Source organism: Anser brachyrhynchus, assembly GCF_964034855.1.
Source record: "Anser brachyrhynchus genome assembly, chromosome: Z".
Classification (NCBI taxonomy): domain Eukaryota; kingdom Metazoa; phylum Chordata; class Aves; order Anseriformes; family Anatidae; genus Anser; species Anser brachyrhynchus.
In genome coordinates, this window is record NC_137697.1 from 70,872,123 (window position 1) to 70,889,001 (window position 16,879).

General features: G+C 55.5%; 2 protein-coding genes across 3 annotated transcripts; both read right to left on the reverse strand.

Annotated features, from left to right (window-relative positions):
• Window positions 1-3,861: 3,861 nt before the first annotated feature.
• LOC308185164 (uncharacterized protein) lies at window positions 3,862-6,955 on the reverse strand. Its single transcript, XM_080572950.1, has 5 exons — window positions 6,844-6,955; window positions 6,552-6,689; window positions 5,854-6,017; window positions 4,870-5,281; window positions 3,862-4,344 (listed from the first exon to the last, which is right to left on the reverse strand). Exons 2-5 carry the CDS (start codon window positions 6,663-6,665, stop codon window positions 4,162-4,164), a joined length of 873 nt encoding a protein of 290 aa, XP_080429076.1. The 5' UTR covers window positions 6,666-6,689; window positions 6,844-6,955; the 3' UTR covers window positions 3,862-4,161.
• Window positions 6,956-9,789: 2,834 nt separating this feature from the next.
• On the reverse strand, window positions 9,790-16,414 carry LOC308185168 (uncharacterized protein). Of its 2 annotated transcripts, XM_080572957.1 has the most exons (5): window positions 13,185-16,414; window positions 12,738-12,799; window positions 11,793-12,592; window positions 11,412-11,497; window positions 9,790-10,967 (listed from the first exon to the last, which is right to left on the reverse strand). In XM_080572957.1, exons 3-5 carry the CDS (start codon window positions 11,859-11,861, stop codon window positions 10,805-10,807), a joined length of 318 nt encoding a protein of 105 aa, XP_080429083.1. In that variant the 5' UTR covers window positions 11,862-12,592; window positions 12,738-12,799; window positions 13,185-16,414; the 3' UTR covers window positions 9,790-10,804. The 2 variants fall into 2 exon arrangements, with proteins under 2 accessions (XP_080429083.1, XP_080429082.1); XM_080572956.1 differs by lacking the exons at window positions 9,790-10,967; window positions 11,412-11,497 and having other exon boundaries at window positions 11,714-12,592.
• Window positions 16,415-16,879: the final 465 nt, after the last annotated feature.

Genomic DNA, 16,879 nt, shown 5'->3' on the forward strand with positions numbered 1-16,879 from the left:
TCTTGTCTTCCAAGCCAGTCCTTTCACCACATAATTTTAAGAGGCTTATCAAGCGTGACTTCCTCCTGGTGAATCCGAGGAATCTGGGGGTGCACAGGGAGCTGGGAGGGGACACAGCCAGGACAGCTGACCCCAACTGGCCAAAGGGATGTCCCATAGCATGTGGTGCCATGTGGGACAATAACACTGGGGGGGGTTGGCGGGAGAGGCCACTGTTGCTGAGCAACAAGGTGGGCATCAGTTGGCTTGTGGTGACCAGTTGCATTGTGCATCACCTGCTTTGTTTATTCTTGTTATAGCTTTTTTTTTTCTTTTCCTTTCTTTATTCCTTTTTAAACTGTCCTGATCTCAACCCTTTTTCATCACATTTTCTCCTCACTTTCCTTTGAGTAGGGGGAGGGCGAGAGACCGGTGTGGTAAAGTTTAGCTAGCCATCACTGTGAAAGCACCTCACGGCTAACGGTGTTTTCTTTAGCTAATCAGAATTTTCCCTGCTACTGCTTGTTTTTGCTGCCTCCCATCTCTTTGCTAAACATTTCTAGAAAGACTCTGTCTCCATCTTGTTCATGACTATCGACAAGGAGCTGAATATACCTATAAGATTCCCCCTTACATTTCTCTTTTTCTAAACTAAACCAACCCAGATTTTTCATTCTGTCATATGTGACACCCCTGTAACCATCCTCGGAGACCTTAATTTTGCTCATCCCAAATTCTCAATATCTGGGTGATTCCAAACCTGGAGCAGGCATAGTCCTAAAACTGTTGAATAGGGGGGAATCAGTTTTTCCTACTGCCTATATACAATTTCCATAGATGTGTATGCACACACTACATACATACAAATGTATATAGTATGTATGTGTATATATATATAGGTATATAGGTATAGTTTGTCTGCAACGGAGTCACAGTACAGAATTTGTAGCTAAGAAAAAGCGCGTCAAGAACTGGGGCTGATTTTAGAAGGGTGTATGTGTGCCTTAATGAACAGGAGTAGTATCCGATCATGTTTACTAAAAGAAGTAGGCAGAGGCAGTGAGATTTATTCCGATGGGATTGATAGCAAGTACAGGTATTTTAAAGACCTCTAGTTTAGGCAAGCAAAAGGAATCATAGAATGGCTTGGGTGGAAGGGCCCTCAAAGGTCACCTAGTTCCAGCCCCCTGCCACAGGCAGCGACGCCCCCCACCAGATCAGGTTGCTCAGGGCCTCATCTCAGTAGTTGAGGTCAGTTGCGTCGCAGCAGAGCAGCCGCAGCCGCAGCCGCAGCCGCAGGCCCAGCCGCAGGCCCAGCGCCCGACCAGGAGTTACAGGGGGATCTCGGGCCCCTGCTTCGCCAGGGGTGGCCCGGGTGGCCCGGGCGGCCCGCCACAGCAGCGCAACCAGGCCGCAGCCGCCAGCTCTCAGGAGAGAGGCTGAGGGGAGCGGGCGTCGCCAGGGCAGCGGTGACCGCGGTGACTGCGCGCACGGCCTCTGCCTCGAAACAGCCTCCGGGAGGGCGGGGACGCGTCGCTGCCCACTGCGAGCAGGGAGGGGCCAGCAGCGCGTGAGTACCGCCCACACCGACGGTCACTGGCTGAGAGGAGCGGCCCCGAGGCAGGCACATCCCGCAGCTCAGCGCAGCCGAGGGGGGGATCGCGACGCGCAGGGGCGTTCCTGCATCGAGGCCTGTCCAGAACTGTGGCTACACAGGTCTCTGGCTGCAGGGAGTGCGAGAGCCTGCTGCTGCCGTGGGAGAGCGGCAGGTATTCCATCTGCGTGAGGTGCGAGCCGGTTGAAGATCTGCTCGGCACATTGGCAGAGCTGAAGGAGGAGGTTGAGAGACTGAAGGCTATCAGGGACTGTGAGCTGGAGATCGACTGGTGGAGTAGCTCCGTGGTGTGCCAGAGGGAGAGGCACCAGGGAGATACTCCACAGTTGGTGGTGGACCCCCTTCCCGGTCCCTGTTGGGCAGAGGAGGGGGACCTGAGGGATAGGGACGGTTGGGAGAGGGTCCCTGCTCCGCATCGTGGGCAGACACCCCCTCTGCCTACCTCGCGTCCCCAGGTCCCCCTAAAGAATAAGTTTGCAGCACTGGACATTAAAGGGGTGGTAAGTGGGGACGCGCAGGAAGGTTCCCCCAAGAGGTTACCAAGGACAAGGCAGTGGACTCCGTGCATTCAGACTGCCTCTGCCAGGAAAGCAAGAAGGGTGGTTGTGGTAGGTGACTCCCTTCTCAGAGGAACAGAGGGCCCTATTTGCAGACCATACCTGAGCCGTAAGGAAGAGTGCTGCCTACTTGGGGCCCAGGTCAGGGACATAACTAGAAAACTCCCAGAGCTGGTTCACCCCACTGATTACTACCCATTACTCATAGTTCAGGCGGGCAGTGGTGAAATCGCTTAGAGAAGCCTGAGAACCATGAAAGGAGATTTCAGGGGTTTAGAGCGAATAGTTCAAGGAGCGGGAGCGCAAGTGGGGATTTCTTCTATACCTTCTGGAGAGGTGAAGGACATGGAGCGGGCTAGGAAAACACAGGTAATGAATAATTGGCTGAGAGGCTGGCATTGAGACAGGAACTTTGGGTTCTTTGACCATGGGGCAGTTTACTTGACCCCTGGTCTGTTGTCAGTGGATGGAACTCACCTGTCTCAAAGGGGGAAATGAATCTTAGCGCAGGAGCTAGCAGGACTCATTGAGAGCTTTAAACTAGCTATGATGGGGGAAGGGGATAAAACAGGGCTCACCAGAGGAGGGCCTAGAAGAACAGTGCTGAAGCTGGGAGTGAGGCAGATGTCTCAGAAGTGCATCTACACCAATGCACGCAGCATGGGTAACAAACAGGAGGAGCTGGAAGTGATTGTGTGGCAGGCTAACTATGACCTAGCTGCTATAACCGAAACATGGTGGGATCACTCCCAAGACTGGAGTACTGTGATGGACGGCTACAAGCTCTTCAGAAGGGATAGACAAGGAAGGAAGGGTGGTGGTGTGGCTCTTTATATTAAAGAGTGTCTTGGTGTTGAAGAGCTTGGGGTTGGGAATGATAAAGTTGATTGTCTATGGATAAGGATCGGGGGAAGGCCTGCAGGAGTGACATTTTGGTGGGGGTCTGTTATAGACCGCCTAATCAGGATGAAGAGATGGATGAGACATTCTATGAGCAGTTTGCAGAAGTTGCAGTATCACCAGCAATCGTTCTCATGGGAGACTTCAATCCAAGAATCTCCCCAAAGCAGGAGAATGGGCCTGTGGGCCCACAAATTGTAAAACGGATGTCAAGGAAGGTATACCACAGACAGAAACCTGCTTGTCATTGCCGGCCATTGCTGCAAAGCAGCAAGCCCCTGGTGGCAGATGGTCCTCGTCAGCACTGGGAGAAGCCCTCTGCCACAGGGCCCAAGGTCCCCCTGCACGAGCTGCCCTCCACCGGGAGAGGTGGGAGGGACCATGGGAGCTGTACAGGGAGTTGCAGGGCTTCTCCTCTCCTCTTTTGTGCAAAGAAAAGGCCATGCAGGGAGCAGTGTGGTTAGTCCAGCTGGCAGCAGGCACCAGCACTCTTTATTGGTCAGGTCACCCTTTGGAAGGCGCTCTTCACACCCCTTGCTGGCAGCTCTCACACTGCAAAGGGGGCAGCACCATGAGCAGAGGTGGGAGCTTCTGCTGGAGTGTCCCTGGTACTGGTGCTGGCGCCTGCTTTAGCTTTTGGTGTTGGAGTTGATGGCTACGGCCTCTGCAGCTGGAAGCTGCAGGGCCGCTCGTGGTTTCCTGGCGTGGACGGCACGCCCTGGGCCTTCCCACGGTGGTCCAAGAGCCTTGTCTTCTCCCCTTTCCTGCAGGATCCAAAAGAAAGGCCATCAGCTTGGGTGGGGAAGAAAGGACAGTAATGTCCCAAGGCCTCACTCAGGCCCCTAGTTTTGGGATGTGTTGCTACGTCCCATGCAGACGCCCACCATCAGACATGGCCCCCTTGGCCCTTTGCACCCACAGCCTTCCCCTCGGGACCTGTGTCATGGCTCGGTTGTGGGGTGCAGAGAGGCCCCCGGGCATGGCATCGCACCCAGCTCCTTCCCGTGTTACAAGGAAGCGGAGGACTCCGAGCGCTGGGAACCCCAGCACACTGCTCCAGGGCTCATGGCCTCCAGGGCTCTTCCCAGGCTCAGCGGGGCTGGCACACACTTACTCTGTCTGTGCTCTCCTGGGGAGCTGCGGCTCTTCCTGCCCCCTCTCTGCTGCCTTCCGGCTCGTAGGGCTTTGGCCTTTCACATTCTGATTCAGCCTCTCCTTCAGCTTCTCATCGTACTCCTTTCTTAAGAGGAAGGATGGACGTCGGTCACAGTCCATAGTGTGGTGGAAGTTCTTCTGCAAAACGAGAAGAGAGTCTCCTAAAGAACTGCTGCAAGGAGCTGAGGCTGTCCCTCCCAGTGCACGCCTGTACTGAGCAGCAGGGGGCAATCCTCTCCAATGGGGTCTGCTACCAACAGCCAGCTCTTTCAAGGCTGCAGCCCTTGCTCCCTGAGCCCAGGGCAGGGCCCGCCTTTTCTGCCTGGGGGTGTGCTTCTGCCGAGTTAGGTGCCTCGTCCAAGCTCAATTTAGTCTTCAGGGCGCAGGTACTGAGGGCACTGATCCCTCACAGGGAGGTACAGTCCCTCGGCAGACCCGTGCCCATGCCCAGCTCGCTGCTGGCTTGGCCCTTTGCTCCTTGCAACAGCTCCTCCCGCACAGCAACGCGCAGGGGAGCGGACAAATAGCAGGCCCCTGCCTGGCCAGGTGGTGACCACAGCGCTGCTGTGCCGGAGACCTGCGCTGCTCCCCTCCCTCCCAAGGAGTGGGGAAATGCCTGCTTGGGGCTTTTTTTTTCCTGGGGGCTCTGACTGCATGCCATACCTGTCTTCGCTCAAAGATCTGTTTCCGTATGCTGGAATCGTATTTATCCCATGATTCAGCTTTAATTCTTTTGAGCCTGTGGGCCATTAGTATTTGTTCCCGTCTTTCCTCTCTCAGAGCACGCATATAGTACGCTCCCTGCAGGTAAGGGAAACACAACCGTGTGTAGCGTTTGTCTCTGGGGCTGGGCACAGGCAGGAGCACAGGGACGGTGGGCAGCAACAGCTGCTGCTTCTGCCCTGCCCTGGAGTCCCCAGGGGGAAACGGGGCTGGCAAATGTCTATGGCGTACCGTGGTTGCAGTTTTCTGAGCAGAAAAACCCAGGCGCTCAGGGGGCTTAGGCTGTAGACGAGCTAGAGGTGTTGGCTTCTTCAATTCCTTCTCAGACCTCTCGTGAACTGGTGGCTCGAATCTAAAAAGACACAGCAGGCTTAGCTTAGGGGAGTACTCTTGGAGGCCGTTTCTAAGAGCTGGGCTCGCAGCTCACACCTTAGCTCCAGCAGCACAAGGTGCTTGTGCAGGAGGAAGACCACGTCTCCACCAGGACAACAGCTGTCCCTTTGATGTTTCCAGTGCTTTTTGGCATGAGCACATGCACTACGGCTGAGGGGAACATCTCACTGGCACAAAACCATCTCACTTCCCCCACTTGTGTGGGGAAGAAGGGACAGAAGTGTCCCAAGGCCTCACTCAGACCCCTAGCTGTGGGATGTGTTGCAATGTCCCACACAGACGCCCACCATCAGACACGGCCCCCTTGGCCCTTTGCACCCACAGCCTTCCCCTCGAGACCTGTGTCATGCCTTGGCCTTGGGGTGCAGAGAGGCCCCTGGGGGTGGCATCGCACCCAGCTCCTTGCCTTGTCACGAGGAAGGGGAGGACTCCGAGCCCAGGGAACCCCAGAACACTCTCACGGTCTCAGGGCCTCCAGGGCTGTTCCCAGGCTCAGCGGGGCTGGTGCACACTCACTCTCTCTGTGCTCACCTGGGGAGCTGTGGCTCTTCCTTCCACCCATCTGATGCTTTCTGATTTGCAGGGCTTTGGCCTTTGTCATTCTCTTTCATCCTCTCCTTCAGCTTCTTGTCGTACTCCTTTCTCAACAGGCAGGAAGGACGTCGGCCACATTCCAGCTGGTGGTAGACGGGGTTCTGCAAAACCAGAAGAGAGTCTCCTAAAGAACTGCTGCACAGAGCTGAGGCTACCCTTTCCAGGGCACTCCTGCAGTAAATGGCGCTGAGCAGCAGCGGGCTACCCTCTCCAATGGGGTCTCTTTCCAACAGCCAGCGCTTTCAAGGCTGCAGCCCTTGCTCCCTGAGCCCAGGGCAGGGCCCGCCTTTTCTGCATGTGAGTGCGCTTCTGCTGAGTTAGGTGCCTCACACAGGCTCACTTTAGTCTTGAGAGCGCAGGTACTGTGGGCACTGATCCCTCGCAGGGATGTATGGTCCCTCGGCAGACCCGTGCCCATGCCCAGCTCGCTGCTGGCTTTGCCCTTTGCTTCTTGCAACAGCCAATTCCGCACGGCAACGCGCAGGGGAGCGGGCAGACAGCAGGCACCTGCCTGGCCAGGTGGTGACCAGAACACTGCTGTGCCAGAGACCTGCACTGCTCACCTCCCTCCCAAGGAGTGGGGAAATGCCTGCTGGGGGCATTTCTTTCATGGGGGCTCTGAATGCATGACATACCTTTTCTCGCTCCCTGCTCCTACTCCGTAGGATTGCATCGTATTCCCCCCAGATTTCATCTTCAACCTGTTTGCGCTCGTGGGCCATCAGTATTCTGTGCCGTCTTTCTTCCATCTGAGCACGCACAGAGCGCGCCCTCTGCAGGCAAGGGAAACACAACCGAGTGCAGCGTTAGTCTCCTGGGGCTGGGCACAGGCAGGAGCACAGGGACGGTGGGCAGCAACAGCTGCTGCTTCTGCCCTGCTCTGGAGTCTCCAAGGGCAAACGGGGCTGGCAAATGGCTATAGCGTACCGTTGTTGGAGGGTCCTGAGGTTTATCCGGGCGCTCAGGGGGTGTAGGCTGTGGATGAGCTGGAGGTGTTGGCTTCTTCAGCTCCTTCTCAGACCTCTTGTGAATTGGTGGCTCGAATCTAAAAAGACACAGCAGGCTGAGCTTCTGGGAGTACTCTTGGAGGCCGTTTCTAAGAGCTGGGCTCGCAGCTCACACCTTAGCTCCAGCAGCACAAGGTGCTTGTGCAGGAGGAAGACCACGTCTCCACCAGGACAACAGCTGTCCCTTTGATGTTTCCAGTGCTTTTTGGCATGAGCACATGCACTACGGCTGAGGGGAACATCTCACTGGCACAAAACCATCTCACTTCCCCCACTTGTATGGGGAAGAAGGGACAGAAATGTCCCAAGGCCTCACTCAGGCCCCTAGCTGTGGGATGTGTTGCAATGTCCCACACAGACGCACATCATCAGACACGGCCCCTTGGCCCTTTGCACCCACAGCCTTCCCCTGGGACCTGTGTCATGCCTCGGCCTGGGGGTGCGGAGAGGCCCCTGGGGGTGGCATCACACCCAGCTCCATCCGGTGTCACGAGGAAGGGGAGGACTCCGAGCGCTGGGATCCCCAGAACACTGCTCCAGGGCTCATGGCCTCCAGGGGGATTCCCAGGCCGCAGTTGTACCTGTGCACACTTACTCTCTCTGTGCTCTCCTCAGGGGCTGTGGGTCTTCGTGCCATCCTTCTGGTGCCTTCTGGCTCACAGGGCTTAGGCCTTCCTCATTCTCTTTCATCCTCTCCTTTACCTTCTCGTCGTACTCCATTCTGACACGGAAGGAAGGATGTTGGTCACACTCCAGCGGGTGGCGGAAGTTTTTCTGCAAAACCAGAAGAGAGTTTCCTAAAGAACTGCTGCAAGGAGCTGAGGCTGCCCCTCCCAGTGCACTCCTGCAGCAAATGGCGCTGAGCAGCAGCCAGCTACCCTCTCCAATGGGGTCTCCTATGAACAGCCAGCGCTTTCAAGGCTGCAGCCCTTGCTCCCGGAGCCCAGGGCAGGGACTGCCTTTTCTGCATGGATGTGTGCTTCTGCTGAGTTAGGTGCCTCGCACAGGCTCACTTTAGTCTTCAGAGCGCAGGTACTGCGGGCTCTGATCCCTTGCAGAGAGGTACAGTCTCCCGGCAGACCCGTGCCCATGCCCAGCTCACTGCTGGCTTGGCCCTTTGCTCCTTTCAGCGTGCAGGGGAGCGGGCAGACAGCAGGCCCCTTGAGTGGCCAGGTGGTGACTGTAACGCTGCCATGCCGGAGACCTGCACTGCTCCCCTCCCTCCCAAGGAGTGGGGAAATGCCTGCTGGGGGCATTTTTTTCCTGGGGGCTCTGAATGCATGCCATACCTGCCTGTGCTCCATCATCAGCCTCTGCAACGTTGAATCATATTGGTTCCACGTTGCAGCCTCAAGCTTTTTGAGCTTATGGTCCATCAGTATACGGTGCCGTCTTTCTTCTATTTTAGTACGTACAGAGCGTACTCCCTGCTGACAAGGGAAACACAACCATATGCAGGGTTAGTCTCCTGGGGCTGGGCACAGGCAGGAGCACAGAGACAGTGGGCAGCAACAGCTGCTGCTTCTGCCCTGCTCTGGAGTCTCCAAGGGCAAACGGGGCTGGCAAATAACTATGGCGTACCGGTCTTGAAGAGTCCTGAGCAAAAGCCCTGTGCTCAGGGGGCTTAGGCTGTGGATGAGCTGGAGGTTTTGGCTTCTTCAGCTCCTCGTCAGACCTCTCATGAAGTGGTGGCAATAATCTAGAAAGACACAGCAGGCTTAGCTTCTGGGAGTACACTTGGAGACCGTTTCTAAGAGCTGGGCTCGCAGCTCACACCTTAGCTCCAGCAGCACAAGGTGCTTGTGCAGGAGGAAGACCACGTCTCCACCAGGACAACAGCTGTCCCTTTGATGTTTCCAGTGCTTTTTGGCATGAGCACATGCACTACGGCTGAGGGGAACATCTCACTGGCACAAAACCATCTCACTTCCCCCACTTGTGTGGGGAAGAAGGGACAGAAGTGTCCCAAGGCCTCACTCACGCCCCTAGCTGTGGGATGTGTTGCAACGTCCCACAGAGATGCCCACCATCAGACGCGACCCCCTTGGCTCTTTGCACCCACAGCCTTCCCCTCTGGACCTGTGTCAAGTCCCGGCCTGGGGGTGCGGAGAGGCCCCTGGGGGTGGCATCGCACCCTGCTCCTTTCCATGTCACGAGGAAGGGGAGGACGACAAGCCCTGGGAACCCCAGAACACGGCTCAGGGTCTCAGGTCCTCCAGGGCTCTTCCCAGGCCTCGGTTGGGCCTGTGCACACTTACTCTGTCTGTGCTGTCCTCGGGGGCTGTGGCTCTTCGTGCCATCCCTGTGGTGCCTTCTGGATCGTATGTCTTTGGCCTTTATCATTCTGCTTCATCCTCTCTTTGAGCATCTGATCGTACTCCTTTCTCACGATGTGGGAAGGACGTCGCAAGCACTTGAACAATTGGCAGAAGGGTCTCTGCAAAACCAGAAGAGAGTCTCCTAAAGAACTGCTGCAAGGAGCTGAGGCTGCCCCTCCCAGTGCACTCCTGCAGCAAATGGCGCTGAGCAGCAGCGGGCTACCCTCTCCAATGGGGTCTCTTTCCAACAGCCAGCGCTTTCAAGGCTACAGCCCTTGCTCCGTGAGCCCAGGGCACGGCCTGCCGTTTCTGCCTGGGGGTGTGCTTCTGCTGAGTTAGGTGCCTTGCACAGGCTCACTTTAGCCTTCAGAGCGCAGGTACTGCGGGCTCTGGTCCCTTGCAGAGAGGTACAGTCTCCCGGCAGACCCGTGCCCATGCCCAGCTCGCTGCTGGCTTGGCCCTTTGCTCCTTTCAGCGTGCAGGGGAGCGGGCAGACAGCAGGCCCCTTGAGTGGCCAGGTGGTGACTGTAACGCTGCCATGCCGGAGACCTGCACTGCTCCCCTCCCTCCCAAGGAGGAGGGCAAATGCCTGCTGGGGGCATTTTTTCCTGGGGGCTCTGAAAACATGCCATGCTCCATGCTCCTACTCCATATGCATACATAGTATTGGTCCCAGATTTCAGCTTCAATCTTTTTGAGCCTGTGGCCCATCAGTATGCGTTCCTGTCTTTCTTCTATCTGAGTGCACACAGAGCACACTCCCTGCAGGCAAGGGAAACACAACCGCGTACAGCATTAGTCTCCTGGGGCTGGGTACATGCAGGAGCACAGGGATGGTGGGCAGCATCAGCTGCTGCTTCTGCCTTGCTCTGGAGACCCCAAAGTGGAACGGGGCTGGCAAATACCTATGGCGTACCATTGTCGGAGGGTCCAGAGGAAAAGCCGTGGATGGCCGTGGATAAGCTGGAGGTTTTGGCTTCTTCAGCTCTTCCCCAGACCTCTCATGAATTGGTGGCAGGAATCTAAAAAGACACAGCAGGCTTAGCTTATGGGAGTACTTTTGGAGGCAGTTTCTAAGAGCTGGGCTCGCAGCTCACACCTTAGCTCCAGCAGCAGAAAGTGCTTATGCAGGAGGAAGACCATGTCTCCACCAGGACAACAGCTGTCCCTTTGATGTTTCCAGTGCTTTTTGGCATGAGCACATGCACTGCAGCCTATGGAAACTTCTTACTGGCACAAAAGGCTCTTGCCTTTATGTCCCCCAACTCCACCACAACACTTCTCCAGCAGGCTCACCTGGCTTGGTCACCCTGCTTGTTTTTATCCTCCTTGGTTTTCTTCTCTGCCGTCTTGGCTAGAGAAACCCTCCTCTGAGCCAGCACCACCGGGTCCAGCACACTCACTGCAAGAGAACACCACGATGTCACCTCTGTGTCTGTGCAGGGCAGCGGCAGCAGCAGAGCTGCTCAGCCGTGCCCACCCACACTCATTGCCGACCCTGGGAGCCACCATTCCTGGGGCATTTTGTCCCACACAGCTGCCTTCTCTCCCATGCCCCACACATCAACATTGGCTCTCCTGCCCTGCGAGGACGAGAGGAGAACATGCAACCCCCTGCCAGAAGCCCACTGGGACATTACCTCTTCGGCCACCCTTGCCCCAAGGCTGCGGATCTCTTTTGGGCTTGATGGAAATCGGATTGCAGTGCGGGTCCTGAAGTATAAGCCTGGAAACAGATAGACACCACTTGTCAAAAGAGGCACTGTGTTCCCTTGGTGTCCCACACTAAGAAGCTGCTGACAGGGTTCTTTGGGAGCTACTGCTGAACCTTTGGAGGACACAATGGCCTGTGCAAGCTGAGGGGCCCCACAGCCTCCAGAAGCTTCTTCCCGCGCTTCCCTCTCCTTCCCGCCAGACCCAACACAAGTCCTCCTCGCTGTCCCCTCACACCCTCCCACCACTCTCAGGGACCCTCAACTGCAGACTGGCCGCTTCATCTGCACTGCCCAGAAGGACTGAGCAGGGGGTCAGCCTGGAAGCCCTCCCAGCAACGAGCTGGTCCTGCCTCACTTTGGCAGGAGAGAAGCACCATGAAGGGGCTGCACCCAAAGCACGAGCTGGGCACCAGCTCCCCTGGCCAGCCAGATGTTGCAGAAGAGATGGCACTCACGTTGGTAGTGTGATGAAACTATTTCCACTGATACGAGTATATTTATTTTTGCCGTCAGATGCAATCATATCCGTCATCTTGGAGTCCTGCAATGGGACAGACACACGTCAGCAGAAGCCGAGGATATGGGCTCCTTGCTCCCAAAGGTAGCAAACGTTCCCACTGCTCAGGGACATGGCTGCCTCTCCAAAATCCTCGCCCCGCTTTCTCCTTTGGTGTCATTAGCCCCTCACACAAACAGGCCCAGGTGCTACCGAGAGTTTGTATAGCTCCTCGAGCCTGTCTCACCCGATGGCGAGGCAGGCAAGGAGAAAGCAGTTTGAGAGAGCTTTGACAGCATTGCCAGAGCTGCCAGCAGCCCCGGAGACACGAACCACTCACCGTGAGAAGAGCTTCATACATGTTGTCTGTGTCATCCACCTCCAGCAGGAACTCAGTGTAGAAGTTCATGGTGACCACTTTTCTTCGCACAGTAAGAATGCCGATACCCTTGAAGAAGAATTCCACATCCTTTTTGTCCAGGAGGGCACCAGCGAAGAGAAGCAGGGTCTCATGGATGCACTGCTCTACTATTTCTGGTCGGAAGTGGATGTCTGAGGCAATCTGCTCAAAGTCCAGCGGAGCAAATGGTGTCTCGACTAGAAAACAACCATGAAGCAACAACGTCAGTCCCCACGCATTTCAGCAAACTCACACACTAAGTGTGGGCAGCGCCCAGCCCTCGTGCAATGCTGTGCCACGGGGAAGGCCCTTGCCAGCTTTGGCCACATCTCCAGAGCAGAGCAGATGGGGAACAGAAGGCCAAGGGAAGCTTTGCCACCTGCTACGAGCATCCAGCTAGAGGGTGGGACGAGCCGCAAAGAGGGGGCTGACTCCCAGGGGAGGGGCAGGTTCTGGGATGCTGTATGTGCACCCACACTCGGCCTGTCCATGTTGCAAGACACTTTGCTCTGCCATGGCACAGGGACGACTGCATGGAGCAAAAGGCAAGGGCTGCACAGGGAAAGCAAAGCAAAAAGCTTCTTACTAGAAATTTCGTTCTCGGCACACTTGAGCTTGTAAAATGTCATCATAAACCTGCAGGGCTTGAACACGGGTTTCTGAACAACCATAGCCTTGCCATCGGCACTAGTGGTGTCTGCTGGCACAACGGCAAAGGTTCCGATTCCAATATTCACCACCTGAAAACGCAAGCAAGAAGAGGGATCAATGGCAGTGCTGGGCAGAGCTGCAAGGGTGCTGCGTGACTTGCGGGCCCTGAAGATGGTGCTGCGTGGCCCAGGTCCAAAGGGGCAAGATGGGCCAGGGGCAGGATGTAAGGCTCACCTGCTTCCGCAACAGCTGCCTTCTGATGTATTTGGATGTACTATCCCACACTTGGCAGATTTCTGGAAAGCAAAAGACAGATCCCAAGATGCGGTGAGTTGGCAATGCCCATGAAGTCTGAACCCCCATAGCCACAGAGGTGACAGTGGTGTGTGATCAAGCTCTGCCTTGCCCTCAGCCAGCACTCGCACTGCTGGGGCAAGCTGCTGCACAGCTCCTGGACCTTGCCCAGCTTGCAAGCCCGCACTGTGCCCAGGACAGGCCTGGGGAGGAAGGGGAGGCATCAGATGCACCTTGGGAAGCACATTTGATGCACTCAGGGCTCTCCTTGCAGACGCCAGGACCCTTCAGAAGACCTTCCCCCGGCAGTGGCAGCCCCAAGCTTTCCACAGCTCATGTCCATCTTTGCGACAACAGTGCTCCCACAAGGGCCCCCCAGGGCCTTACCTTTGCTGGTGAGCTCCTTAATTAATGAAAGTTCCTCAGGCTTCAAGGGGCTGAAGAGCAGGTAGTGCTTCATCTTTGCCCCTGCCTTACAGCAGCTGGGAAAGAGGTGCTCTTCCTGCTACAAAACTCCCTTGGCTCCTCCTCCTTCTCCTCCTCAACACTTCCCAACCAGCGTTCTCTCCCACAGGCTCCCCTCGCCTTCTGCTGCTGGCAGAGCAGCTCCTGTGGAGCAGAGCAGCGCTGGCGAGAGCAACTCCAACACCTCCCAGGCCTTGCTGGGAAGTGTGGCCGGGCACGGCGGGGACGGGGTTTTATAGCTGAGCCCCATGATGTCACCCACCGTGTCACAAAGGGGCCGACACCTCATAGGCCACGCACATCTCGCCTCAGCATGGGCGGGGGACCAGAGTGAGGCCCCTGAGGCGGCGGTGCTGACGCCTCTGCCTCCATCTCTCACCTCAGCCGCCCTCCGCTTGGCAGAGAGAAACTTTGGGAAGCAGGCAAGGGAAGTGCAGCAAGGCCGAAGGAGCTTCGTGCACTCAGAACACGGCTGCAGAGCGCAAGGTAACTCTGTCAGAGGCCACAAGGAGAAGCCACCACTTTGCTTCGCGAGACAACACCGAGCCCCTCGTATACCCCAGTCGCACTGTGATGAACTTCATTCAGCACACGACGATCTACAAAGGAAGACCTCAACAGCACGTGGCACGGGAGCTGCTGCAAGGCCTTCCAACGGGAAGCACCTGGAACATGCATCCTCCCCCACACGCTCACAGTCCTAGAAGGCTTCACTAGGCAGGGCTCTCAACTTCCCAGCGCTCTGCTCAGCAAGCCCTACATCCCTCTACCCCATGAGCACAGCTGCAGAAGCAGTGAGTATGCTAAAGCCAGCCTCCTCAAGAAAGTCTTGTAGGCAGAAGGAAAGAGGAGACGGGTACCCCAGCAAAGAGCAAAGGTTCCATCAGCTCAATCCCCAACACAGGACCAGCAAGGACAATCGGAAGGGCTGGAGCTCCCTCCAAAAAAAGTAACAATGAGCCGTCATTGAAAAGAGCATGGTGCAGTGGATGGCAGGTACCAGCAGACGAGGCATGGTCACTAGCTCTGAGTGTGGCTTTTTTTTTTTTTTTGTCTTTTTTTTCCCTTCCTTCTTACTATTTTTTTTAAATTTTATTTATTTATTTATTTATTTTTTCCTGAGAGAAACACTTGCCTGTCTCTGCCTGTGTGCAGGTTTCTTACTTGGGAGACAGCGACCAAAGGTGGCAAGATTTGTTCATCTTCTTAATCTGCTGATCCTATCAGCAAAGGTTAGAGGGAAAATGGTGTGGGAGGAGAGTCGGGACCTCACTATGACTGTTCCGAGGGAAGATGTAGGGTATATAATAAATAACACACCTGTGCTGTTTTACTTTCTCTTCCCGTTGAAGTCTTATCTTTGTGTCAAGGGATGAACAACCTTTTCCTTCTTTTTTCTTACCGTATGCTGTGTTTATTCTAGTTTGCCTTGTCCTTCACAACACCGGTCCCATCTTCTCTGAATTTCCCCCGACGTTGCACTTGTGTTTAGACTGTTAGTTGTAAGGAGGACACATTTGGGACTGCACTTCCTTCTGTGAGGCTGGGTTAAGCTCTGAATTACACACTTGCTGAATATTAATAGCAGTGTGGTAGCAGCAGAGCATTTGTGCAGCTCAGTACTCAAATCTCCTTCTGCAGGGTTGCACTTCAGCCATTAGTCCCCCTGTCTATATCCAATGCCCTCTTCTTGTCTTCCAAGCCAGTCCTTTCACCACATAATTTTAAGAGGCTTATCAAGCGTGACTTCCTCCTGGTGAATCCGAGGAATCTGGGGGTGCACAGGGAGCTGGGAGGGGACACAGCCAGGACAGCTGACCCCAACTGGCCAAAGGGATGTCCCATAGCATGTGGTGCCATGTGGGACAATAACACTGGGGGGGGTTGGCGGGAGAGGCCACTGTTGCTGAGCAACAAGGTGGGCATCAGTTGGCTTGTGGTGACCAGTTGCATTGTGCATCACCTGCTTTGTTTATTCTTGTTATAGCTTTTTTTTTTCTTTTCCTTTCTTTATTCCTTTTTAAACTGTCCTGATCTCAACCCTTTTTCATCACATTTTCTCCTCACTTTCCTTTGAGTAGGGGGAGGGCGAGAGACCGGTGTGGTAAAGTTTAGCTAGCCATCACTGTGAAAGCACCTCACGGCTAACGGTGTTTTCTTTAGCTAATCAGAATTTTCCCTGCTACTGCTTGTTTTTGCTGCCTCCCATCTCTTTGCTAAACATTTCTAGAAAGACTCTGTCTCCATCTTGTTCATGACTATCGACAAGGAGCTGAATATACCTATAAGATTCCCCCTTACATTTCTCTTTTTCTAAACTAAACCAACCCAGATTTTTCATTCTGTCATATGTGACACCCCTGTAACCATCCTCGGAGACCTTAATTTTGCTCATCCCAAATTCTCAATATCTGGGTGATTCCAAACCTGGAGCAGGCATAGTCCTAAAACTGTTGAATAGGGGGGAATCAGTTTTTCCTACTGCCTATATACAATTTCCATAGATGTGTATGCACACACTGCATACATACAAATGCATATAGTATGTATGTGTATATATATATAGGTATATAGGTATAGTTTGTCTGCAACGGAGTCACAGTACAGAATTTGTAGCTAAGAAAAAGCGCGTCAAGAACTGGGGCTGATTTTAGAAGGGTGTATGTGTGCCTTAATGAACAGGAGTAGTATCCGATCATGTTTACTAAAAGAAGTAGGCAGAGGCAGTGAGATTTATTCCGATGGGATTGATAGCAAGTACAGGTATTTTAAAGACCTCTAGTTTAGGCAAGCAAAAGGAATCATAGAATGGCTTGGGTGGAAGGGCCCTCAAAGGTCACCTAGTTCCAGCCCCCTGCCACAGGCAGCGACGCCCCCCACCAGATCAGGTTGCTCAGGGCCTCATCTCAGTAGTTGAGGTCAGTTGCGTCGCAGCAGAGCAGCCGCAGCCGCAGCCGCAGCCGCAGGCCCAGCCGCAGGCCCAGCGCCCGACCAGGAGTTACAGGGGGATCTCGGGCCCCTGCTTCGCCAGGGGTGGCCCGGGCGGCCCGGGCGGCCCGCCACAGCAGCGCAACCAGGCCGCAGCCGCCAGCTCTCAGGAGAGAGGCTGAGGGGAGCGGGCGTCGCCAGGGCAGCGGTGACCGCGGTGACTGCGCGCACGGCCTCTGCCTCGAAACAGCCTCCGGGAGGGCGGGGACGCGTCGCTGCCCACTGCGAGCAGGGAGGGGCCAGCAGCGCGTGAGTACCGCCCACACCGACGGTCACTGGCTGAGAGGAGCGGCCCCGAGGCAGGCACATCCCGCAGCTCAGCGCAGCCGAGGGGGGGATCGCGACGCGCAGGGGCGTTCCTGCATCGAGGCCTGTCCAGAACTGTGGCTACACAGGTCTCTGGCTGCAGGGAGTGCGAGAGCCTGCTGCTGCCGTGGGAGAGCGGCAGGTATTCCATCTGCGTGAGGTGCGAGCCGGTTGAAGATCTGCTCGGCACATTGGCAGAGCTGAAGGAGGAGGTTGAGAGACTGAAGGCTATCAGGGACTGTGAGCTGGAGATCGACTGGTGGAGTAGCTCCGTGGTGTGCCAGAGGGAGAGGCACCAGGGAGATACTCCACAGTTGGTGGTG